Raw genomic sequence first — 25668 nt, forward strand, 5'->3', positions numbered from 1 at the left:
TTTATAAGAAGGTTGAGGATGTAAGGTTGAGGCTGTCAAACCGACGAAGAACCCAGGAACGCATAAATTGGTGGTGTAGAAAGAGTGGTGTTGTGCAAAGATTGCAAAGGGATTTTGCTGTGTAATGCCTTTTGGTCACAATCTTCCCCTGGTAGTGACGTTGCCGTGCCTCTTGCCGCTGCTTGGAGCTTGTTGCAGTGTGTCACTTTTACCGTGTGGGGTTATGCAAAAGACTGCAACGAGTTTATGCTGTGTTGTGCCTTTTGATCATAATTTTCCTCGGTGGTGACGTTGTTGTGCCTCTTGCTGCTGCTTGCTGCACCGTCATCGCTGCACTGTTCGCTGCACACCATTGCACTGTCTGTTGTCCTGCTGTTCAAATTTTGTGGCTGTTTTTTTTTTTTTTGCTTTGTTGCGGTCATAGTATTTTTCAAATGTTTTAAGAGCAACACCATCACCATTCTCGCGAAGGAAAATGATTTGCAAGATAGGGGAACAACGTTGAAGATTTACGCCCCACTGACTGGCCTTAAGGCGCTTGCTCTTCCTACAAAAGACAACTCCATGCATATTAAGTCGTGGTCTTCTGAAGTATCTTGGAAGGTGGCAGACTTTGTTCGATCAAATACGGAGAAGGAGGCGTGCACACCGGGGATTCTTATCTTGAACCCTTCGCACCATGCTCGTGACAATCATCCGGCTTCGTTTAAGCTTCTTGGAGATCACATCCGTAGCGGAGCTATGGCTTGGAATGATGCCTTGTCGACTACCGGAGAAACTGTTTTTGATAAGTCTTATTGGGAGTGGCTTGAAGATGTCTTGGGCCGATCTAAACATGTGCTTAGTAGCATGGGCATTTACCATGCCGTGTACGCGTCTTTGTTTAGTTATGATCTCCATCATTCTGTCCTTCATGCGTTCTTCGAGTATTGGTGTTCAGCGACTAACAGGCTTCATACAGCTCAAGGAGAGATGTCAATTTCACTTTGGGATCTCCACAAGATAGGGGGATTGCCCATCCAAGGTAAGTTTTATGACGAGGTCGTTCCTAGTGCGGAGGAACTTTCTCTGCAATAACCGAGGATTGCCTGCGAGTTGTCGCTGTTTATTTTGGGCATATCACAAGTTTTCCCAAGATGCTCGAAGTAAATCAGGCGTGAAGATTTCTTCATGGATCCGCTTCTGGTATTGGGAGGACACAAGGTACAAGAAGTCCTCGAAGAGAAGAAGTTGCAACAAAACCACTAAGCCAAAGGGAGACTCATATCCATCTGGTGCCATTGGTTCAGCTAGGCGCCGTTCCCCTGCCGAGTTGAGAGCGTTTGAGGACCTTGGCATAGCATCAGAGCATGTGGTAGAATCTTACCTAGCTGTTTTCTTAGCTTGTTGGCTTTGTAAGTTTGTTTTTCCAATCGGCGACGTCAACTTTGTTCGTCCTGGGGTTTTCAAAGTTGCTAGCAAGATGGCTGCAGGTGAATCTTTCAGTCTTGCTATCCCGGTTTTGGCCAATATTTATAATGGCTTGAGTGTTGTTTCGAACTCAGCAAACACTGAAGATCGTGCCGCGGTTCTTCCCTACCACTATGTGTATGGTTGGTTGGGTGAGTACTTCGGTATTCATTTTTTTTCTTCAACTCTAAACAAGTCAGGGCCTTTGATGATGAAGTATTCTGGCGTGCTTTCTTCGAAGAGCCTCGATGATTCCCAGGCGCAAGCACTGTTTAGAAGCTGCGAAGGCTTGAAGATGGACTATCTGGCGAGAGTTGGCTCGGTGCGGCGAGGCATCATGGACGATTCGCATCTTCGCTTCTCAGACTTATCTTACCTTATAAGTCTTCGCTCAGGGTATGTTTCTTTGCGGCAAGAAGATCGATGCATGGTTCAGCCGTATAGTCCCCACCGTTTCAGCAGGCAATTTGGTTTTGTCCAACATGTGCCAGGCAAGCTGAAGGAAAAAAAACAATTAGACTCCTTGCAAGCCGTGTATATGCATTGGGAGTCTTGTACCCGTGTATGTACAAATGCTTCTGTTACCCTGCCGGCCAAATACGAGTTCAAGAGTAGTCCAGTAACCCGTGCTTACGTAAGTTGGTGGTCAAAGGTATATTATGAGAATTTGGGGATGGCAAGTGGTACCAATTCTTCTCATTCACACCTTAATGTATTGAAGGAGGGGTGTTCTGTGGTTCCTACACAACTGATATCTTTTGATTGCGCGAGTGCTGCTACTTTGCAAGATAGACCAGTGGTTTTAGTCCCTCAATGCCCACGCTTGTCTTCTCAACATCTGGATGTATCTGAAGAGGCTGGTGATGAAGTTGATTCGCACGAAGATGGACTTGTTTTGCGGCAGGGTCAACAAGTTTTAAACAAGCGACGTCTTGAAGGCGCTCAGGCCGATAGCGATGTCAATTTTCGTCATAAGAAGAAAGAAGTGTTTAGGCTCCCTCAACTCGATGGCAGTGTGTCGTTTGAGAAAGACGTATGCATCTTCTTCTGTCTTATGACTTCTTCTGCTTTCATTGTTCTAGCTTTTGCTTCTAACAGCTTTCTTTGTTTCCTTTAGGTTGGGCCTTCTTGTTCTTTTGACTTGGCGACCACAGGTATTTATTCTTATACGGAGATGCTATTTGGAGGCGACCTACCTACAGGCGAGGAGATTGGGGATCCACCTGGTACAGAGCTTATCCCAAGTTCGTCAAGTTTCGCAAGTTTGCCGTGTGTAGGTGGAGGCATGCAAGATCCTGTCATGCGTTCTATACCTTTGCCAGCTAGCTCTGAGATCTCTCTGAGAGGGCCAAACCTTAGTGGTACTGAGCAGCTTATTCATCGCATCAATCTTCGTGCGGCAATGGATATCAAGAGCCATATTGAGGGGAGGATTTCGAAATGCCCGTCGGAGGACCTTGCGTTGCTTAAGGAGGACTTGTCGAAACTTATTTCTGCAATTGACAATCTTAACATTGATTCTTCATCCTTAAAGATCAAAATTGCTGAAATTATGGCCGCCTCAACTGAGTATTCTTCCTTGCGTGTTATTTCCTTGAAGAAGTTGAGTCCAGATGTTAGAGCTCACCAACTTGCTGCAATAGACTTGTCACTAACCCAGGCCCGGTCTTCTCAGCAAGCTGCTTCGGGAGATTATCAATCTACAGAGACTTCTTTAGCTTCCGTCCGGGTACGTCTAGATATGTTGATGCGAGAACAAGAACAGCTGGGCAGCGAGGCATCAAAACTTGAAAGTGTTCTCGGGGAGCAGGGAGCTACACTTTCTCAATGCCAAGAGGAGATTTCACGCCTAGAACAAGAGAAAGACATGGCTATGGAGTTGCCCCCAGCGGTTCAGGTGAAGACTTTGAGTCGAAAGAGCTAGAAGTGACATCTTTCTTAGGGATTTCATCTTCAGTGCCGTTCTCTTGGGTTTGTTGGCATGAAGATTTGCCAGTGTGGACGATGATGCGCCTCCTTACCTTCAGTAGTCCTTTTGTGTCAACCTCTAGGATTGCTTGGCGCTTCATCCTTGAAGGAATCAAGCTTCGAACGTCGTCCTTTTCTCCTAACCCATCGAGCTTTTCTCCCTTTGGTGTTGTCTTCCTCTTTCCAAAAGGCTTCTCATTATCTTCAAATCTTTCTGAAGCTGATCGTCGCAGAGGAGAGATAACTGTGTTGCTTTGTTTCTTAAGCTTTAACAACCTTTCAAAAACAGAGCTTTGGGATGTCGGCGCGTTAAGCCTCTTGAAGACAGAGGTTCGGTCTTGACCACCAATGCGATTAAGCACTGAAGTTCTGGAGCTTCACTGGCTCATCCTATCGAAGACCGACGTCCGAGGGGAGGGTTTAGGCTCTTCTTGGTCTTGTTCAATGCTCATGCTGACATATTGAGTGCTAGTGTTTTTCGCTTGGCTTGAAATCATCACAGGTGCATTTGGTGTGAAACCAAGTCCGGCTTTGTTGTTGTCAACTCCGTAACCATGCTCCTTCAACTTCTTTTGAGTTTTGGTGAGGTTACGTTCTTCGTCATTGACAGTGTTTGAAACCTTCTTTCCAGCCACCTCAGAAGAAGCGAAGTCGTACCCGGCCTTTGACATGAGTTTGTAGGCGTTAGGGTCGAAACCTTCCTCGGTCCTCTTGGTTGGAAGAAAGCTTGATTCCACCTTCTTTGGTAGAGCTTTTATGAAGCCTTGTGGTAGTCTTGCGGCCTTAGCACCCCCTAGCTGTGTCAGAGGCAAAACTGCATTCGTCTTGAGCAACTTCACGTTATCCGTGTGCCACTGTGTGTCGGCTTTTCTAGTTTCGAATGGAGATTGACCATTCTTTCTTCTTGACATCGGGATATACCGGAATATGGGTGCGTTCGGTCCTTCTGACGGCATCCTACTCCCTTTGGTTGTTGCAGGTTTAGCAAACTCGTCATCATCTTTGCTTGAAGATGGCACCGCCTGCTCTTTTTGCTTTTTAGGCATGGCTTGCCACTCCTGCTTTTTAGGTGCTGCTCTGCCCGTGGATTTGATCTCTTCCGGAAGGGCTTCGGGTACCGTCTCTTCATCCATGTAGAACTTAGCATCTGCAAAGTGTGATTCGGTTTCGGTGAATGGCTTGGTGTCACCTTGAATCACCTTCACTCCTTCTCGGTAAAACTTTAGGCATTGATGAAGGGTGGACGGCACTACCCCATTTGCGTGGATCCAAGGTCTTCCTAAGAGCAAGCTATAGGAAGTTCTTGCATCAATCACGTGGAATATCGTGCTTGATTTGAGCTCACCCATGGTCATCTCTACTCGGATCATGCCCATCGCCCTTTGTCCTCCTTAGTTAAAACCCTGGATCAGCAGACGACTCAGGGATAGTTCATTCACCTTGATGCCGATTATGGTCATTGTTGATTTTGGCATGATGTTTATGGCCGACCCACCACCCACAAGCATGCGGTTAACTTTGTATTCCCTTATGTACCCGGAGACGAAGAGAGGACGGTTGTGAGGCTTTGATCCCAACAGTAGGTCTTCGTCAGTGAAGTTAATTACGTCATGGGTGGCACAACATGTGACACATTCATGTGGTTGAAGCTTCGAGCCTTTGTCGTTACTTTCTTGCACTTCGTGGTCGTCGAGACCTGCCAAGACTGCTGCTAGTGCTCTTCGCATCTTTTTTGGCAATGGTAGCGCTTCTTCGATGCTAAAGTGTGTTGGCAGACCTTCTCCAGGTGTAAGGGTCTTTTCTACCTCAGTGGCGATAGCTTTGCCTTTTGAGGGCTCTTCTATTTCTACTTCAACCATGTGACAGGCCACGGTAGTGCACTGTTGGAAAAAGTCATTCGGGAAGTACTCACGCAAGGAAACGGGAATGCGTGGCTCCTGCTCCATAGGTTCCCTAGCATATGTTGTTTTATTATGCTTTATGTTTCTTTTAGGCTTCGCATTGTTGCGGTCGTGGTGATTTCTTCTTTGTTCCACCTTTGGCTGTATGACTTGTGGTCTTGGTTTCCTTGTCTTTTTGTAGGTTACCAATATCCATCTTTCTTCATCATCAGCATGTGCATCTTGGTCGCTTCTCTCCAGTGATAGTTGTGTAGGAGGTGCCGTGCAACTTGAGCATTCACGGGAACGGTCAGGTGTCGTTTGGAGAAGCACAAGATTAAACGATCCAAACGCAATTGTAGTGGTATGCGTTGCGGCCGTGTCCTCAAGGTCGAGCTCAATTTGCCCTTGTTGTGCTAGCTTCATGATGAGTTCTTTGAGAACGAAGCACTTGCCAACAGGATGACTCACAATACGATGGTACTTTCAGTACCTAGGATCGTTTGTGCGATTCATTTCTTCAGGACGCTTGCATTCGGGTAGCTCAATCACCTTTTTTTCCAGCAAGTCATCTAACATGGCAGCCATGTCAGAATCAGGAAAAGGGTACGTTTTCTGTTCCAACTCTCTCAAGGTGCTCTTGTATCTGGCTTGGGTGCGAGAAGGCTCACTTGTCTTTATCTCCTTCGCTTTCTTCTTGGAGGAGATCTTGATGGGCGCTGAGGAGGTCTTGATGGGGGTAGTGTTGACGGTGAAAGCTTCCTTAGCGGGCTTCTTCCCAGTCTTGTCTACATTTGGGGCGAATACTTTATCCTTATTGAAGTTAGTAATCGGCTCCTTTTTCCCGTGATTAGCGATACTCAGCTCCATGTCGTGGAACGAGTTGCTAGCTCTTCGAATGTTCTTGGTTTTATGCCTTGGAGGATGTAATGTAACCCCCAGTGCATGCCTTGAACGCACATCTCAATGGCAGAGGTTTCAGAAAGCCGATCTTTGCAATCCAGACTTAAGGAGCGTCATCTATTTATGTAGTCGACGACAGGTTCATCTCTCCACTGTTTCGTACTGGTCAGCTCTAGCATGCTTACAGTACGACGAGTGCTGTAGAAACGGTTGAGGAATTCCCTTTCTAGCTGGTCCCAACTGTTGATAGACTCAGGTTCGAGGTCAGTGTACCAGTCAAAAGCGTTACTTTTCAGCGAACGCACGAACTGTTTGACGAGGTAGTCTCCCTCTGTCCCAGCATTGTTGCAAGTTTCAATGAAATAGGCGACATGTTGCTTCGGGTTGCCTTTTCCATCGAACTGCATGAATTTTGGGGGCTGATAACCCCTTGGCATCTTCAAAGCATCAATCTTCTTGGAGTAAGGCTTTGAGTACAGCACGGAGTCATGCGAGCTTCCTTCGTACTGTGTCTTGACAGTGCTTGCGATCATCTCCTGTAGCTGCTGGATAGAGAGAGATCCCATGAATGCCGTTGCTTGGTCTAGCTTCGGCTTCTCTTCAAGTTTCTCCGCTGATGGCTCCTCTTCTTCGTCGTCTTCTTTCTTTAATAGGCCAATATTTGGGTCGACTTTCACGTCGGGCAGCGCATCTAGTTGGTTGACAAGTGCGGCAATCTGCAAGTCCTTCTCTTCCACAGTCTGTGTGAGCTTTGCGATTGCTTCATTCATCTGAGCTAGCTGCTCCTCGATTGAAGTTGCTCCAGTGGTCATGACTTGCATGGTTGTACTGCCGCTCGAATCAGCGTCGAAGAGTAGGGACTCTGAGTATTTCCTCGGGCTTTCCCCCTTTGATGCCCTTAGCGAGGCTAGGGTGATCACAGGCTCGTACCTCAAGTGCTCTTGTTCCTTTGACAGAGTTAATGCAGGGGCGGAAGCCGCAGCAAAAAGAGCTCTTGCCTTACTTCGGGTTATGATGCCCGAAATATCACCACTTGCGGCGATGATGTTCTTGTTCTTTGCTTTGATTGCAGGAACAGCTTGATCCTTTCTTGATGCCATTTGCGTTTTTCGATGATTTGAGGATAGAGATGAGAGGTAGAGATGTCCCACTGGGCGTGCCAAATTTGTAAACACGAAAAGTTCCTGAAACAAGAAACAAGAAACCGTGTACAAAATATATTTTTTGTGTTTAATGATTTTGGGGTTACAATCTCTTTGTAATTTGATCCTCTGATTCTATCTTCGTAGGGTGTAGGTTTGTGGATGAGTTGTTGATCTAAAGGGTCCTCGGGGCTTGATCTATGGATGAACAGTTGATGAACGGATCTTCAAGGAGCGTTGGGCTTGATCTTGAAGAATGGGTGTATGGGTTTGTGGATGAGCTGTTGATCCAAATGGGCGTCGGGGCTTGATCTAGGGATGAACAGTTGATGAACGGATCTTCGAGGGCTTTTGGGCTTGATCTTGAAGACTGGGTGTATGGATTTCTTCAAGGGCTTTTGGGCTTGATCTTGAAGGTTGATGGATGAGCGGATCTTGAAGGGCTTTTGGGCTTAATCTTGAAGAATGATTGGATGTGTGAATTTGTTGAGGTTGTTGATCCAAATGGCCGTTGGGGCTTGATCTTAGGATGAACGGATGATGAATGATGAACACTTCTCTTCAGATTTGACGAAGAACGAAGATAGCTTTCTTGGTCCTTCAAGATTTGCTTGAGAGCTTTAGAGTTTCAAAGCTTCAAAGTTTTGGTGTAATGTAAATTTCCTTCTTTTTTTCTTCCTTCAAAATGAATGTCTTGGCTTCCTATTTATAAAATTCCAAAACTTGATTTTTGGATTTAAATAATCAGATGAAATAAATCATTTCTGCCAGGTATTGACACGTGTCCTATTTGATGACTTTTTCAATTTATTTCGATTTTTCGTTGAGTCACACGCTACATGTAAAATTTATGTTAGATGGGTTAGCCATTTTCAAAGATGTTAAAAGAGAATGGTTGGATGTAGTAAAATCTCAAAGGGCCGGAGACGATTTTCACGAATGGGCAATCTTCAAAGTGTGCATGTTAGAGGTGATCGATACCACTGTAAAAGGAGAGGCGACACAACCACCGATTCAAAAAGCCGGACTTTCCTGCGTAAAGTTCGTCAACACTCTTCAGACACAATCTCGGATTTTCAGATAATATGTGCAACTTTGTCAAAAGATCTCTGACAAAGTTGAAAAGGTCATTATCCCAACTACACACTTTTGCCGACAAGCGTGGGTGACAAAGCCGCATCCGCACTACTACTTGCCATTAAAATTCCTATATACGTCAACATTCATGGCAAGACATACATCCAAAAACGCATGACTTTTCTTCTCGGCCAAGAATGTAGCTGCAACCAGACCTCTCAACATGCTCAGATTTCTTCTTCCCTTGAGAACACCTATTCAACCATTGATGTACCCCCAAAGAAGATACTAGATGCCTTGAGTACAGATGAGGCAGGAGGAAACGGTAGATCGAAGCATGTGGAGACAAGCGCAACAAATATATGTGTTGATTCATTCGCTGCTTCTTCAAAAGCAAAAGTATCCCATATCATCAAGGGCGAAAGCAAAGGTATCTTATATCATGCTCTTTCCCTGTCTTTTCCTTTGTCCTTGTTCTTACTCGCATAGCAAAGTGAAAGAGAGCAATCAACCGGCACTTGGAGTCAGTCTTCCGATCTGGAACCGACTACCTGGAATCTATTCCCTGGTTGCTTACCTAGCGTTGCTCTCGAGTAGTCATCTTCAACGGTTGATACACTTCCAGAGAAGGGACCACATCTGCTTGGAGAACAGCCAAGACGAGTGACAATGAAACATCAATCTTGTGGATCGTCAGCAAACGCAACAATTGCATATGCTGAGTTATCCTCTAACCCTCTTCAATACGAATTGGAAAGAATGAACAAAGAAACAGGTCATCATCTCCACCTCGTACTTGCCTGCCATGTGTCTGAATCCTGAAACTGCTCATGGTCCTATTTTCACTCAAGATCAAACTTCGATGGTCCTTGAAGAAATCACAAGTCCGATTCAAGTGTTCACCACCCTTGAATCAAATTCAACTCCAGATAAAAGGAGTAAGTTCAGACCTTCGGGGGAGACCAAAAGAATCCTCCAGCCCAGTTCAAGATTAAGCCTGTGGAAAATCAACGATTGGAGGAAACCAGAAAATCTTCCAGTCAAACTCAAGATCAAACCTCAATGCAATCACCAAGGAGAAGATGGAATTTACACTCCATAACCAGATTTGCGTCCCTAAACTCTTCTATTTGTTAGTTACATTCTGCCATGTTTAGTATGTTTAGTTGCTGTTTATGTGTTTACTTTTGTTTGGTGTGATTTTAGGCTTAAAACATTGAGGACAATGTTTGATTGGGGAAGGGGGTAACTAAGTATGTTGAGGCAAATTCGTGGGATTTTACCCATAACTTCCAATGTTGTTCCTTGCTGTTTTTAAGTGTTTTTAAGCTATTTTAGAGTGTTTTAGAGTGTTTTAGAGTGTGTTGACTTAAAAATCCGAAAATACCATAAAAATTTTATAAAAAAAAATTGTTTTGAAAAACCCAAAAAGAGTTGTTTTTGTGTGTTTGTTTGTGTCGTAGGTCACCTTCCAACACAATGATGAGGATTTGGTTTTTAATTGCATGATACTGTGAAAGAGAGTTATAAACATGGATGAAAGTTTGATTTACTCTTGGTATATGCTTGGTTATGGTTATAATGTATGACTTCACATGCAATCATAAAAGAAAAATTCGTTTTTTGTAACATGCTTGAAGGAAGGAACTCATACAAACGCTACAACCTTGTGAGACTTGAGCCTAAACGTTATTTGGAGAGTTAAAATATGTGCATTATTGTTTTCTAAAGTCGTTGCATGTTCTCATTATTCTTTGCTTGGTTACTACTTAGAAGGCGTTTCATCACTTAGTTCCAAATGCTAGAACTCATGCCCATTTCATTCAAAGCATGTTATTGATTTGCATAACACATATTCAAGATGAAGTTGTGTAGTGACCACCATCAAAGCCAAAAAGCCATTTGCCCTTAACTCATTTTGTGTTTAAGTTTAACCCCATTGAGCCGTGTTAGCCCATGTTCTTTGTTAACCCACATTATCCTCACCTAACCTAGAGTAGGATCATCATTACCCTTGTTCTTGAAGCATAGTAAGCAATGAATTCCTTTTGATTAAGGTGTTGCAGAAAATAAGTGTGGGGGAAAAAGTATTTATGTGAGTTAATGTGCCATAGGCACGGCTAAAAAAAAAAAAAAAAAAAAAAAAAGTTGAAAAGTATTGTTTGTTGAAGTAAGGGCCCAAAACAATGAATTAGGCTCTAAGAGTTGTTGAATCTCCCCCTTATGTCTAAAAGTTGATTTCTGCATGCCAAGTGAATTCTAAGTCTTAATTTCATTACTTTGCTTGCTATTGTTTAAAGAACTTTCCTTTATCCCTACCTTTCCTTGTGAGCCAATACCCCAAGCCCCGTTACAACCCTTGACTTCAATCTTGAGTGTTATGTGTTTCAATTCGTGGAGTTTGAACTTGGTATGAGCATATGGTGTCACTGGTTCTCGCATCTAAGTAGTAGCATTCCATTCATGAGATCATATATAAACATGCTTATTAACTCCAGAAATTGCTTTCTTTGTGATACATATATGTGAGTGTTCGTTTTCATGCTTACATCAATCTTCTCACATATAACTAGATTAGGGTGTGTAGTCAGAAAAATGGAGTGAAAATTGAGTGCATATCTTGTAAGGAATTGAGCAAATTCTCTAATGCATATTACTACATTCAAAACATGGTTTTAAATGCTTAATTGTGAACTAGTATGTGGTGACTATGATTAAGAATGTACTTAAGTGTGAAGATGACTAAAATCTGTGGGAATGATGATTTTTAACATGTCATGTGAATTGGAAATCCCTGAGGCAAATGTTGGAAGGTGTAGGTTGTGTTTTGTTCGTTTTGTCTAGTTTCGTGTTCTTTTGTTGTTTTGTTTTGCTCGAGGACTAGCAAAAGCTAAGTGTGGGGGAATTTGATAGGAGCATATTTAGGCAACTTAGTTAGCTTGTTCTTGTGCATTTACGTTGTTATTTCTTAGTTCTTTAAGTGTTTTAAGTTATTTTCGTATGTTTTCAGGTTCTAAGGGCTAAAGGAACAAAGAAGTGCATTTTGGAGCCTTTTGGAGCACTTTTGGGCTAAGGATGGATAGCTTATGCTTGGAGCCAAAGTGTTGGACGAAATTGAAGGTCTTGTATGCACTTTAGGACATAAAACAAAGGGCCTAGCCCATTCTAACACCATTGCCGTGCGAACCCCTTAGCTAACTTCCCATCCATTCAATTCCATCAATAAAGCATGGAATTGAATGTGACTTGTAATTACAAGCAAGTATATGTATAAGTAGGGATCGTTCTTAACCGGTATATGGAAGAGCAAAGTATATTTAACATCAAATATATAAGCACCTTAGCTAGCTTCACAAATTAACATAAAACCCTAAGCATGAACCCCTAAGCACCTTACTTTAAATTCGTTCTTAACCGGAGATTAGGAGGGATTGCAAACTCTCTTGGAAACTGACTCAAAAACGTAAAACAAAGGTTAAAACACTAAATTAGACTCAAAGAATGCAAAACTAAACAATAAAAACACTAAAACAAACCAAAAGACTCAAAACTGCCCCAAAACACTCAAAACTGCCTTAAAAACACTTTCTGGGCAGTTTTGAGCACTTTGACTAATTTGGACGAATTTGTGTAATAATTTGAATCAAAACACTTAGAAACACAAACTAAGACAATTTCTAACTAAATTGAACATTAAAGTAAAAGGGGATTGAGTTTTTGACGAAATTAAATTAAATGCACAGATTGTAATTAAAGGCAGATTGGAAAGATGAATTTGATGAAAATATGGATGAATGCTAGCTAGAAGGTTCTTCTCCACACATGTCACACTTGCATACAAGACGATTTCCAATTGCTTTTCAATAAACCATGAATTCTCAACGTCCCAGATTAACCGTGAATTGCACTAATTAACCCTCATATTTTCCTAACGTTATTGAATTGGATGATTGCATACGACAACCCAAAACATTCACCACAAGTCCCCTACATGATTGCATAATAGAGATACAAGCAAGAATCATGAAGTTCTATGAAAACCGTAAGCATTGACGAAGCACTTGTTACTATGATTGCATGAAACTTATGCCAAAATTTACTTAACGCAATTGAGATCATCAACCTTTACTACTTGTGAATATAATTCCATAACGATTAGGTGAAATTCCTTATATCCTAGCATCCAATTTATGCATGATAATTAAGTGTGCACTCTCAACCAACACACACAAATCAATGTAATTCACATAGATAAGTAAATTGAATTCACAACTTATGAAACACAATTAGAAGTAATCAAATCATATCGCAAGCATAAACATGTATTTCGAATCCCCCCCTAGCCAAGGGGGGTTTAGTTCCTCATACGCACAAAACAAAGAGAATTGAAATTAAACATTGAAATCGAAGGAAAATAAACATTTAGAAATTCCAGCGACACGAACTCGAATTGCATGAACTTCCGAGCTTCCTTCTCCTCCTCCTTGGTGCGGCAAAGGTCTAGGGACAGGTTTAGGGCCTTAGGTGTATGGATGCATGGTTATGGAGGGATGTAGTAGTGTTTAGGGGAAGGGGATAGTGCGGCAAAGCTTAAAACTAAGGAGAAAGGTGTTTGGTGGTTGCGGCAAGGGTGTGGGGAGGTTTGGACGAATTTCTGGAATGAATGAATGTGTATATGAGAGGTTTCCTTGGCTAGGGGTTAATATGAGTATATATAGGCACTAAAAACCCTAGGGTAATCAGATATGGACTTGAATTAATTAATGGGAGAGAGTGGGAGTGACAGCTAGGGTGATTGGTGGCTGCAATGGATTAAAACCCTCCCCACACCCTTTAAATCATTCCAGTTTCCAAATTTGTGTATGAAATCAAACTCTCATACACAAATTTGGAAACTGGAATGATTTAAAGGGTGTGGGGAGGGTTTTAATCCATTGCAGCCACCAATCACCCTAGCTGTCACTCACATGCTTTCCCACTTTAATCATTCACCCTAGCTGTCACTCCAACTCTCTCCCATTAATTAATTCAAGTCCATATCTGATTACCCTAGGGTTTTTAGTGCCAATATATACTCATATTAACCCCTAGCCAAGGAAACCTCTCATATACATATTCATTCATTCCAGAAATTCGTCCAAACCTCCCCACACCCTTGCCGCAGCCACCAAACACCTTTCTCCTTAGTTTTAAGCTTTGCCACACCATCCCCTTCCCCTAAACACTACTACATCCCTCCATAACCATGCATCCATACACCTAAGGCCCTAAACCTGTCCCTAGACCTTTGCCGCACCAAGGAGGAGGAGAAGGAAGCTCGGAAGTTCATGCAATTCGAGTTCGCGTCGCTAGAATTTCTAGGTGTTTCTTTTCCTTTGATTTCAATGTTTAATTTCAATTCTCTTTGTTTTGTGCGTATGAGGAACTAAACCCCCTTGGCTAGGGGGGGATTCGAAATACATGTTTATGCTTGCGAAAAAAAAAAAAAAAAAAAAAAAGCATGTCACACGGCATGAGGAACTAAAGGGTTTAGGGTTATCAACACATGTATTTGACTAAACTAAACTAAACTAAAAAATTAAATAAAATATATTTGACTCCTCGTGAAACACTATGAAATACATGAAATAATTTTTACCGTTGAATTTAAATTTGGAGTGTTAGATTTTTTTTTTTTTTTCGTTAGATTTGATCATATTATATCTTAGCCATTGAATTCAATGAATATATAAATATAAAACTAAAAAAAAAATTACACATATATAATAAGTCAGCCCATTAAACCAAGGGCATTTTTGGGCTAAATTTGCTTCAAAAATGAGTTTTGGGCTAAATTTGCTCCAAAAATGAGTTTTGGGTTAAAACTCATATTTGGCCTAAGGGTTGGAGCAAATTTAGAACCTAAATTTGAGTTTACCCTGAGATTGAAGTAGGTAATGTAATTGATTCTTCTTGTAATAAGATTCACTTGTATTTTTTACTAAAAAAATTACAGGAAAATTAACAAAAATGACTTGAAAACTTTAAGTTTTAATAATAATGACAATATAAAGGATAAAGTGAATAGTAACAGGATTGACATTTTAGTGTAAAAATATGGTTATTCGTTAAAGTGAACAATACATAGAACTTTCCGTTAAAATTCCAAAAATAACTCAAACTGTTTTTCTTCAAAAGCATTTTTAATCATTTAAAAAACAAAACTTTTAAACGATTATACATCTCCGCCAGCCGTGTTATGTTTGATGTAACTTTATCGTATCCTTTCTTCCACAAAAGCAAACAAAGCACTCTGAAATCTTCGGCACCCGCGACTTGAGAGCATAGAGATATGCTGGTGCAGTCCATTTGGTGTCGCACTTCACCTTCACTTTCATCCACAGCCAGCTTCTTCACAATCACTCCACTCGCTCTCTTCTTTCCGAGCTGCCTCAAACACCCCGGGACATTCAAGTTCTACGCTTCTTTCACCCACTCGAATCGCATCAAGACCGGGAAAGAAGTCAAATTTACGTCCCCCAATGACGAAAACACTTCAGTTCCCAGCTATCCAATTGCTCAAACCACTGGAGAGGAACTTTCGGGCGAATCATACAACAATTTGATAAGTGGGTTCTGCAGGGCAGGGCATATCGACAAGGCCATGGCTGTTCTTGCAGAAATGGAAGCTCTCGGCGTTCGACCCAATTCGGTGTCTTACGCTTATTTGATTGACGGTCTTGGAAGCAATGGCAGGACTTTGGAGGCCGATGTGTTGTTTCAGGAAATGATATGTTCTGGGTTGAGGCCACGACTCAGGGTTTACAATGTTATGCTCAGAGGGTGTTTGAAGAAAGGCCTCTTAGAACTTGCTACTAGAGTTTTGGCAGTAATGGGCTATTTGGGTGTGGAGAAAAATGAAGAGACGTATGAGATTCTTCTTGATTACTATGTCAGTGCCGGGAGGTTGGAAGATACTTGGTCAATGATTAATGAGATGAAGCGGAAGCGGTTTCGGTTGAGCTCGTTTGTGTATAGCAAGGTTATTGGTCTTTACAGGGACAATGGGATGTGGAAGAAGGCAATGGACATTGTGGGAGAGATAAGGGAAATGGGGATGGCATTGGATAAACAGATTTTCAACAGCATTATTGATACGTTTGGGAAATATGGCGAATTGGACGAAGCTTTGGAAGTGTTTGATAAAATGAAACAAGAAGGTCTGAAGCCTGATATAACGACGTTTAATTCGTTGATAAGGTGGTATTGTAAAGCAGGGAATATAAGCAAGGCTCTTGAGTTGTTTACCGAGATGCAGGAACAGGGGTTGTATCCTGATCCAAAGATCTTTGTCACTGTTATTAGCCGATTAGGGGAGCAGGGGAAGTGGGATATGATCCAGAAGACTTTTGAGAATATGAAGCGCCGAGGGCATAAGAAAAGTGGGATAATTTATGCTGTTTTGGTTGATATTTATGGGCAGTATGGAAAATTTCAGGATGCTCAAGAGTGCATATCTGCCCTAAAGGTGGAAGGTCTTATTCCTTCAGCCAGTATGTTTTGTGTCTTAGCAAATGCCTACGCTCAACAGGTTTTCTGATTCTCCCAACGTTGTTTTCGTTTTATTTCATTATATCTCGAAATATATCCATATCTTGTGCATATTACAACGTCTGTATTCTTTTTAATGCAGGGATTATGTCATCAGACGGTTAAGGTGCTTCAGCTCATGGAAGCTGAGGGAATCGAACCAAACGTCATAATGCTGAATGTGCTGATCAATGCATTCGGTGTTGCTGGTAGATATTTAGAGGCGTTATCCATTTATCACCATATAAAAGAAAGTGTAAGTCTTGTTTCTGCCTATATTGTTTTCTTGTTGGGCTGTCAGATATCTTGAATTTCTTCAAGCAATTCAGTTTCTGTGATACTTTCAAGCTAAGTTTCTAATGGTGATGCTTTTTTTGTCTGTGAAGGGTTTTAGTCCTGATGTGGTTACTTATACTACCCTTATGAAGGCGTTTATTAGGGCAAGGAAGTTTGATAAGGTGCTTGTATTCTTTAGGAAAATTAATCAAAAGGCCATAAAAGAAAAAAACAAAAAAAATCATTCAAAAACTCTAGACAAGTTTCTTTATCATTAAAGGCACCTTTTGTTATTATTAACGACACTTTCTTTATTGTTAAGGACATTTTTTTTAATTCAAACCCTTATGGAGTGTGACTCCCTTTTTGTTTTCTTGTCATTGTGATACAAAAAATGTCCTTAATAATAAGAAAAGTTGTCGTGTTTCTTCGATAAAAAAAAAAAGTTTTGTGAGGGACTCTTTAGTAGTTCTCCCCACTTGAATATTCAGTAACTTTAAAATCTCTAGTTTCCAACTCGAGAAAGAGAGTAGGAAGCTTGTTTTCTTTTCTAAATCTCTAAATATGCAAGCGGTTTCTTGATCAGGTCCCGGAGATATACAAGGAAATGGAACGTGCCGGATGCACTCCGGATAGAAAGGCTAGACAGATGTTACAAGTTGCTTTAATGGTCCTTCAACAGAGGTATTGTGAGTAATAGTGAATAGATTGGGTTATGATGCAATGTGCTTGTGCAGTTGGGTATGGACATAGCCTATGATCCTTTCAGCAGTCCAACTAGGGTGAGCTTTTTAATCTTCTCTGTCACGATTTTTTTTTCTTGTTCACTTTACGTCTCAGACTCCAAGACTCCTAGAATCCTAGTCGTATGGCTTTGTACCATACTGAACTTGTTTTTGGGTTGTCAAATGCTTCCTCAGACCTTATGTGATGCCGGTCACATGAACACCTCAAACCAAATGGGGTGTTGATTTTTACCACATTATAGTGCACAACTGATAATCTCAAGGGATTGTACGGGAAGCAAGAGTACTCGGAGATAATGAAACCTGCTTCTGGTTTAGCAGTTGGAACATGGACAACACCAGGACTTGCAACACGAAAGCACTTACTTCGGAGTTGAGAGGACGAGTCACTTTTATGAGCCATACCATCTTGGTTCCTATGAAGAGCATTGATTTGGAAGAATTGGCTTCAAAGGGCTGCAGCTCAAACAGGCCTTCCTCCCATACATGATACATTGAATGATTGGGAAAATTGGCGTTTCAAAGTGCCACATTCAGTCCTCCTGCCATTTCAGCAATGATATATATTTTAGAGTCGACTCGTATTATCTCCACCATACCCATGTAATTATAGGATACTTGTTTAAACTCATCTTTTTAAATTATAATACTTCTTTTACCTTGAAATGTTTCAAGTTTTAACTCGCCTCTAGGCATGCGCGTACACTCTTTTATAATATAATATAATTATTATTTATTATTACTATGGAATATGAGAAGTTGCTATGGACAATTGGATGCGTCCTGCAAAATACCTTGGAATGAAATTTTACATCTCTTGTTAGGGTAGAAAGCTGTCAAATTTCAACGGAAAATGTTATCCACAAATTAATTTTTACTTTTAACACACCGTTAGGTATTTTTGGCTATTGATCTTGTTCAATTAATTCGACCCGACGATCGAAAATTGAGAGAAGTTTGTAAGAAGTAAAAATGAGTGTGTGGATAACCTTTTTTTTTTTTTTTTTTTGAACAAACGATATTAAGGGACAGGGTAGGCTTAACCTCATAATAAATTAGCAATAATGTGATTCAAATTCGCATTTGATGAAAATCGAACCTAAACCTCTTGTAAATAAGTCATTGGTGATTTTCTTAAGTTAAGGGCATTTTAATTTTTTTATTGGAGAATTTGACCAAAAGGCTGTAGGTGAGAAAAAAAAGGATGACGACGTATTCCTGGATAGAACCGTCGACACTCGACAGAATAAAGGGTTAGCCAAATGATTTTCGTCTTCCAAAATTGTCGACAGAATCTGTGAAGTTCCATCTCTCTCTCGGGCGACTGCGTTGATTACTGCGAGATCGAAAATGGAGAAGGAGGCAAATGGCTCGTCTCCTTCAACAGAGTTAGGGATGGAGTCCACCGCCTCCGGCCCTGCCATCTGGGAGCAAATTGAGCTTTCCGAGAGGTCGGTCAGTTGTTCTCTAGTGTTGGATTGGATTGGATTGGATTGGATTATTTTGTCTCCTCCGATTGTTTTTCGAACTGTGATGTGATTATTTTGCATGCTGCAGCTACCTTGTTTGCTCAATGTACGAGGAAGCAGCCTCATTAGCCTCCTCTATTCTGAAGCCTCTTTCACAACACAGTCAACACCTTGAAGCCGACGGCGACCGCTTCGAGCTCTACGACATGTCGGAATCGGCCGGTATGGTGCTTGTGCAATCCTTAAAACAACTTGGAAGGTATGTATCTTCAATTCATTTGTTCTTATGAATGTAGTAACTTCATTTTTTGTGGGATTGATTGCTTGCACACAATGAAAGTTTACAAAAGCACAATTTGGCCTTGTTAGGATTGGATTGGGATTGGTATCGATAACCCGCTATATTCACGGAATATTGAATGTTTGATATTGTGGATGTGATTGGTTCATGCAGGACATCAGAGATTCTGAATGAGCTCAAACCATTGTTTGCCTCTGTTGGTACTATCCCTGTTCAAGCTCTTCTCACTGGGTACTCTCATCTGTGACTCAAGTTATTCTTTTGATTAACATTTCATATCGTTTGATTTTACGATTTCAACCATTGATGGACTTAGAAAAACCACTGTTCAGGGCGATGCTTACCGCTTCTCTTGGACCTATCCAAAAGTGTGTATTGTTTAAAGTTCTTACATTGAAATTCTATTTGTTTGAAAAGGAGGTCGATATAACTGTAAGAAAGTAATTATAACGGTGTAAACTTAAAATGATTCCTGAAAAATCCTCTTTATTTTTGTCCAACCCAGTTGAAAACCAAATATATAGATGTCTGCAAAAAGATCTCTAAGTTTGACCCATAACAACACTTTTTTTACATGATTTTCACATTGCTTTTAGCCTTTTAAACAGAAAGAATCTCGCCAAGCATAACTGGATTTTTCAGTTTCATTTTTCTGTCTTATCTTGTTTGTCAGGGTATGTTTTTATATATCAGAAGGGCATTCCCTTGGTATTCAAGAATTTCTGGAAGAGTTCCTTAGCAGCTGGAGTTTTGTGGATGAACAATACTATGTTCTTTCTAGTACAGAAAAATTTGCGGATAATGCAAAAAGAAGTGATGAGCATTTTGTTCTGGGAGTTGACAAGTATGTAGAAGTAGTTGAGGTCTATGTGCTGAAGCTTCTGGGAACCATTTTGAATGATGTCAAGCTTGCAACCTCTTGGGTTGAGACTGCTGAATTACCTGAGGATAGGAGACAGGTAACTACATCTATATGCATCTTATGTTAGACTCGGCACTGCGACAATTGATTGAGGTGGTCCTATTGTTTGTACTTTATGTCTATTAAATATAAACAAATTTCACTTTTTTTATCGTTACCCCTATTCATCGTAAATTATGTCTGCCTCTTGAATGGCAAGCCGCACTCCTTACTAAGTACAAGTATGGCTGAGTCGCTTATTGAAGAAGTTTCTTCCATGTGCTATGACACTGTCCTCTAACTTATTTCTTTTCTTGAATTCTTGCCATAATGCTAATTCGTGTGAATATAACTTAATTTAGAATGGTATGTTATGTTAATCGAAGTCATAGGTTAAAAGAATTGATACCAGTTCAGAGTCTTCCATGTCTTTCTAGGTACTTTTGAGAAGATTACACTCACTACATTCTGTTAAAGCCACAAACTCACCGCAAGGATCCCTGTCATCTTCACTGGAGGACAACTATGATGTGGAGCAGATAGCTGTGCCTGCCGGATATCCAAAAGCCAGATATGGAGGGACTGTTAAGAAACAAACAGTTTTCAATCTGTCCAAAAAGTTGGAACCATGTGTCTGGTGGTTCCGTACAATCACTCTGAAATTTGGTAGTGCTCGGGTGGTAATATCTAATGGAAAGATTGTCTCGGGATTCTTGATTTTGCTCATATATTACATTTTGCGGAGAAAACAAGCTACCATAAAGAGGTGAGTTATACTCCATAATCAACATGCATGTCTTCAATGCCCATGTCAAACTATTGATTCCATTCCCGTGGTAATCATTTGAGATTTCGCAAATATATATTTGTTCGTCACAGGACTATTCAGAGACAAGCTTTGACAATGAAGAAAGCTCTGGTGGACTTGTGGCAGCTTGCATTTTCATACCAGGTGAATCCTTTAGCTGCTGTTCAACCTCTTGCCGCTGCAACACAAGGAGGCCGGTGATTCAATTTTAGGCGTTCTCCCTTGAATATTCGTTCTTTACTATGAAAACCAACTGCCAATAGCAGATTTCTGTAGTGTGAAAGTGCATTAGTATGAACTACTAAACTGCCAAAAGCAATGATAAAAATCTGGGTTGTTGAATGAGAAAACCTGTCTGTTGCATTTTGTTTTTGCTCATTTCTTTTGGTTGGTTTTTGATTTGGTCACAGGTAAATGAAATTGGAATAATCAAAGCCTAGCGATGAGGGTGGGTAGGGTGAGGAGAAGGTTGTGTACAGGGTTTGAAACTCTCCAATGTAACAAAGGAAACTAGTTGGAATCGTCACACAAGTCACTGTATATCAATCAAAAACGAATGCACGCCCGAATTTAAGTATAATGGTAACTTCACGTGGTCATGTTTGAGTACACTTAACACATTAGTCTCACTGGACGGGGCTAACGATATGACTGGGCTTTTCGTTGCAAATACTAAATGTGGGCTTGAGCTTGAGTGCCGAGGAAGTGGGCTGTGCGCCCAATAGTCCAAGACACCTACTGATTACCAAAAATCATCTCCAATTATTTTATTGTTTTCCATACAAGTCTCTTTCTTGCTGTGAGCTACCTAAAACCCTGATCAACCCTGCACAAGTCATTCTTTTTAACCCAGAGGCGTGCCATCTTTACATGCTACGTACTTTTCAGATATAAGATTTAAAGCCTTCTCCGCCAGGCCATTTCTATTTTTTATACCAACAAGGTTCGTAAGCTTCTTGTTCCTCTCTTTGTTTAAGTTACTTGAATGAAATCTCATTTTTTTAAAAAGAAGTGACCTCAAGCCAACAAGACTCCATTTTTAGAAGGTTTGGTGAACATCTATGTTATATAGCCTTACTTTACTTTGCAAAGAGGTTATTTTCACGACTCAAACCGTGACCTTTCGATCATAAATAAGCAATATTTCTGTTGTGCCAAGGCTCGCACTCGAAAAATCCTTTCTTATAAATAGAAAAAGTTAATTGAATTTTCGTTGATTACTTTTTTTTCTTTCGCAATCATGTTAACCAATTGCTCTTGTTGGTATTATATCCAATTGAATTTGTTTTAATTTATTAAAGTAGTGTATATATATATAGGGTTTAAGATCATGCAGAGGACGAATAACAATGGCACAGCAGGATCAACACAACCGGCATGTGCAGCATGCAAACATCAAAGGAAAAAGTGTCATGCTGGTTGCATATTGGCACCGTATTTTCCTGCTGATAGAACTCGGGAATTCCTCGCCGTGCACAAAGTTTTCGGGGTCAGCAACGTAACAAAGATGGTGAAGAATGTCGAGGAACCCAATCGGAGAAAGGTCGCTGAATCGTTGGTATGGGAAGCTCTTTGTAGGCAAAAAGATCCAGTGCTCGGTGCGTACGGAGAGTATAGGATGGTTTCTGATGAGCTTAAAAGGTATAAGCAGCAGCAGAATCGTGAAAACCATACTGTTCCTTTACAAGTGCAAAAGGGATTGTGTTTCAACAAATCCTTGTCGGATTTGGTGGGTAATTGGAATGGTGGAATCACTAATGGAATCACTAATGTTAACAATTCGGGTTATCTTCGTGATAACGACGATGTTATACCGGATTCAGCCCCGTTTGGTTACCCTTTAAATTGTGAACAACAGAGTCATCAGAAGGTGGCAAAGCAAGTAAAAATGGTAGATTCTGTTGTTGTTCCAATACACCAGCAACAGCAGCATTACTCAGTCAACAATATCAATCAGCGGTATTATCTTACAGGTAAAATTTGTTGTTTATAATACATGACAATATTCATTTGATCACATACATTTCATCGTGATTGAAATATAACTTATGACAATCTTTACTTATAACTTATTCATCCAATGTTCTTTCCTGGCTTGGGTAATTAGGGTTTAGGGTTTAAGTTTTCATATTCCCCGTGGCTATTTTTCCGTAGTTTGGTACAAGTTTTCTCTTATACCAGTGTCTAGCTACATAGCACATACCTAACGTTATAACTAAATGGAGATTTTTTTTTTTACTACATTGATGTTTTTATACTAAAGGGAGGGGAGAACTAATCGAGAAATTGAATTCGAATGAACTATTTACTATTGTTTTTATTATATATTTGTTATGTTGTGATTTATTTCCTGACCATATGTAACAAAATTTCTTTTGTTTTGTTGTTGTAGGTCAATTTAATGAAATAATTGGCAAGAGGATAGAAGGCACAATATGGGAAGGAGGATCATAATACTTGCATTAATTAAAGATTTTATTATATATTGTTTTAAGCCCCGTCCCTCTTCTTTCATCTTAAGCGTGACTGCTTGAAGAAAGAACAATATACATGTGTCAGTTTTTTCTTTTAATCTTTCACTTGTAGATAAACAACAAGTGACACAAAGTATGTGTGACAGTAATTGAACTACAATACTATTCAAAACGTATGCAGCTACATGTATATTATGTATTACGTGATTTGAACTCAAGCCCCGTCCATATTTTTATCTACTGAACTTTTATTTTTATTTTTGTTAGAAGAAATTAGGTTATCATCCTTATTTTTTCTACTCCATTGATTATAACCTTATTCATTTTCAAATTTTGATCAAGGTCATTCGGTTTTAATAAACGCCATTAATTATTCAAAAAAAAAATATTTACATGTCAAGACAATTAAGTTTCATTTTTAAATATATTCATTTAGTGTTAGAAACGTTACAGTTGGTATATTATATTTATGGCTAAACTTTTTATCATATTGTACCCATTTTTAATTTGCAACCCTTTTTTAAATTGTACCAATTTTCTTTTAAATTTTAATTTGTACCCATATATTAATTCTTTTTGTCCCTTATTTTTTAACCTTTTATTTGTACTCATAATTTCTTTAACCTTTTATTTGTACCCATAATTTATTTATAATGTACCCATTTTTTTATATGTAAAATGTATCCTTTTTTTTTTTGTAAGTACCATTTTTTATGTAAACTGTGCCCATTTTTTTAAGTAAAATCTATTTATTTTTTAATCTAAAATGTACCATTGTTTTTTTAATATAAAATGTACCCATTGTTTTCTATATAAAATGTGCACACGTTTTTCTGTAAATATAGGCAAATTTTATTACATAAATGTACTCATTTATAAAAATAAAATAAAATCCTTTTTTTTTATAATCTGGAATGCACCCATAAGCAATTTTTTTATTTTTTTTATCAAAACCCATAAGCAATTTTGAATAATTAAATTTTTAGTGTAAATGACAGCAAAAAAAAAAAAAAAAAAAAAAAAAACAGTTGAATCTTTATTGGTATTATTGCATCTCTTTTATTATTATGTCATTTACGTAGCAGAAGATGGGCTTCAATAAAAAATCTAAAATGCATAAGGTTTAAGTTTATAACAGTTAAGGACCAAGGACCGCAATTAAACTATTCCTTTTTGATATTATCAGTATATCGTACGTGATGGTTCACCAATGTTGCGATGGTGACAAAGACTTGCCATTGTCTGTTTGGGCCTAATCTATATTTTTTTGGGCCATGTTTTGTTTTCTTTGTATTTTTGTTTGTTTGTTTGAATGAAATGCTCACTTGACCTAAAATAAAATAAAAAAATTACACGGTCCATGCAAATTGCCAATTTGCAAAGATGGATCTAAAGATTCTCAGAGTCGACCTAATTGACTAATTACTTTGTCTTATGTAATGATAACATGACGTTACTTGATCATTAATTTATTTATCTATTGATTTTAAACTCTTTATTTTACATTTTTGTTGTCGAGAGAACTCTTTATTTTACTTAATACCAACAAAAATACATACAAGTTGACAAGACAGATCAAAGACAGTCTCAAAAAGTTGGCCGTTGTTAATACGCAATAATAACAAGAAGAAGTTTTTAGTGAGTAGTGTTATTCACACATATTTTTTTAACTACCACATTCGTATCTAATTTTTAACCGTCAAATCCACTAAATTGAAAAAACCAAAGGACATAAGCAACATAATTTGTATAAGAAGTAAAAAATTATGTGTAGATATCACCGTAAGTTTTTGTTTGTGCATCTCCCTCTGTTCAAGTACGGCGTGACCTTGGAATATAAAATTATTGTTAGAAATTAAATTTTGTCAAATGGATATATATATGTTAAATTATTCATGTCTCCATTATTTGTTTCTAAACCGTTGATCCCTAGCCTTTTAAGTTTTTTTATTTATCGAAACCCCGTTAAATTATACTCAACAATCCTTAAATAATTCCTTGATCTGCCCCTCCACGCATATTTCTGAATATGTATATAACAATATTCTGAATATGTATATAACCAAAATTCTATCAGGAAAACTAATGAAAATAAATAAATTTATTTGGTGAAAAATAAAAAAACTAATAAAACTATCCTGAGAGTGAATTAGGGGTGTTGGGTCAAGCGTGCATTGCTTCCTAAAGAGTTCAAATTAAGCGTTTTCTAACATTAAAAAAATACTTATTGGCTTCGTTTGACAAAAAAATATAAATGTGTTTTTGACTCGTAAAAACGCTTTTTGGAAAAATTATATTCTAAATGTTTCTTTGGAATGTATTTATGCTATTCTATAAAGCACTTAGATTTTAATAATAAAAGCCCTTTTCAGAGAAACAATGACAAACATGCTCTTACAATAGTAGACAAAACTATTTACGTGACGAGACTTTACGCGACAGAAGACTTTTTGTTGCTAAAAAAACGTGTTGACAAAAAAAAAATATTAAACACCTTATGCGACAAACATATTAGTCTCGCAAAAGGTATTTGCTCCACGACACCAACTGTTCATTGCTCAAAGGGTTAGAAAAAACGCGGGTGGGGAGAAATTTGGTGCCAAAACCTCGCGCGATGGTTATTTTCCCGTGAAATCTTTGCGCGACGGGATTGTCATAGCGACAAACGATCTCGAATGGTTGGTTTTTAAGACTAAGTATTTACT

The 25668-nt window shown here is 39.4% G+C and overlaps 4 protein-coding genes and 1 long non-coding RNA gene across 8 annotated transcripts in view; all 5 read left to right on the top strand.

Annotated features, from left to right (window-relative positions):
* The window catches only part of LOC148696057 (uncharacterized), a 32613-nt gene extending 20837 nt beyond the window's left edge, over positions 1 to 11776 (top strand). Inside the window, exon 5 of one of the 2 annotated variants that reach the window (XR_015964310.1) lies at positions 11430 to 11776. This is a non-coding gene — a long non-coding RNA (uncharacterized LOC148696057). Of the gene's footprint in view, positions 1 to 7489; positions 8087 to 11429 lie in introns of those variants that run through there. The other variant, XR_015964311.1, reaches the window with a different exon arrangement.
* Positions 565 to 3481, top strand: LOC148696058 (uncharacterized). Its single transcript, XM_088697181.1, has 3 exons — positions 565 to 1024; positions 1083 to 2482; positions 2567 to 3481. Exons 1-3 carry the CDS (start codon positions 565 to 567, stop codon positions 3371 to 3373), a joined length of 2667 nt encoding a protein of 888 aa, XP_088553307.1. The 3' UTR covers positions 3374 to 3481.
* A 2866-nt stretch (positions 11777 to 14642) lies between the features above and the next one.
* On the top strand, positions 14643 to 17676 carry LOC137735470 (uncharacterized). 2 transcript variants are annotated; one of them, XM_068474896.2, is made up of 5 exons: positions 14643 to 15989; positions 16092 to 16244; positions 16375 to 16446; positions 16851 to 17046; positions 17185 to 17676. In XM_068474896.2, the coding sequence occupies exons 1-4, from the start codon at positions 14751 to 14753 to the stop codon at positions 16959 to 16961; spliced, it is 1575 nt and encodes a 524-aa protein (XP_068330997.2). In that variant the 5' UTR covers positions 14643 to 14750; the 3' UTR covers positions 16962 to 17046; positions 17185 to 17676. The 2 variants fall into 2 exon arrangements, with proteins under 2 accessions (XP_068330997.2, XP_088553247.1); XM_088697121.1 differs by lacking the exon at positions 16375 to 16446 and having other exon boundaries at positions 17185 to 17325.
* A 470-nt stretch (positions 17677 to 18146) lies between these two features.
* On the top strand, positions 18147 to 20839 carry APEM9 (3-phosphoinositide-dependent protein kinase-1). Its single transcript, XM_068474511.2, has 6 exons — positions 18147 to 18461; positions 18568 to 18738; positions 18934 to 19011; positions 19454 to 19739; positions 20119 to 20447; positions 20561 to 20839. Exons 1-6 carry the CDS (start codon positions 18361 to 18363, stop codon positions 20688 to 20690), a joined length of 1095 nt encoding a protein of 364 aa, XP_068330612.2. The 5' UTR covers positions 18147 to 18360; the 3' UTR covers positions 20691 to 20839.
* Positions 20840 to 21301: 462 nt separating this feature from the next.
* Positions 21302 to 23181, top strand: LOC137735131 (LOB domain-containing protein 6-like). Of its 2 annotated transcripts, none has more exons than XM_088697122.1 (3): positions 21302 to 21432; positions 21809 to 22462; positions 22882 to 23181. In XM_088697122.1, exons 2-3 carry the CDS (start codon positions 21820 to 21822, stop codon positions 22941 to 22943), a joined length of 705 nt encoding a protein of 234 aa, XP_088553248.1. In that variant the 5' UTR covers positions 21302 to 21432; positions 21809 to 21819; the 3' UTR covers positions 22944 to 23181. The 2 variants fall into 2 exon arrangements, with proteins under 2 accessions (XP_088553248.1, XP_068330613.2); XM_068474512.2 differs by lacking the exon at positions 21302 to 21432 and adding an exon at positions 21439 to 21535.
* The last annotated feature ends 2487 nt before the right edge of the window (positions 23182 to 25668 follow it).

This window comes from Pyrus communis, chromosome 7 (genome assembly GCF_041283825.1).
Source record: "Pyrus communis isolate YQ-2024b chromosome 7, ASM4128382v1, whole genome shotgun sequence".
Lineage (NCBI taxonomy): Eukaryota > Viridiplantae > Streptophyta > Magnoliopsida > Rosales > Rosaceae > Pyrus > Pyrus communis.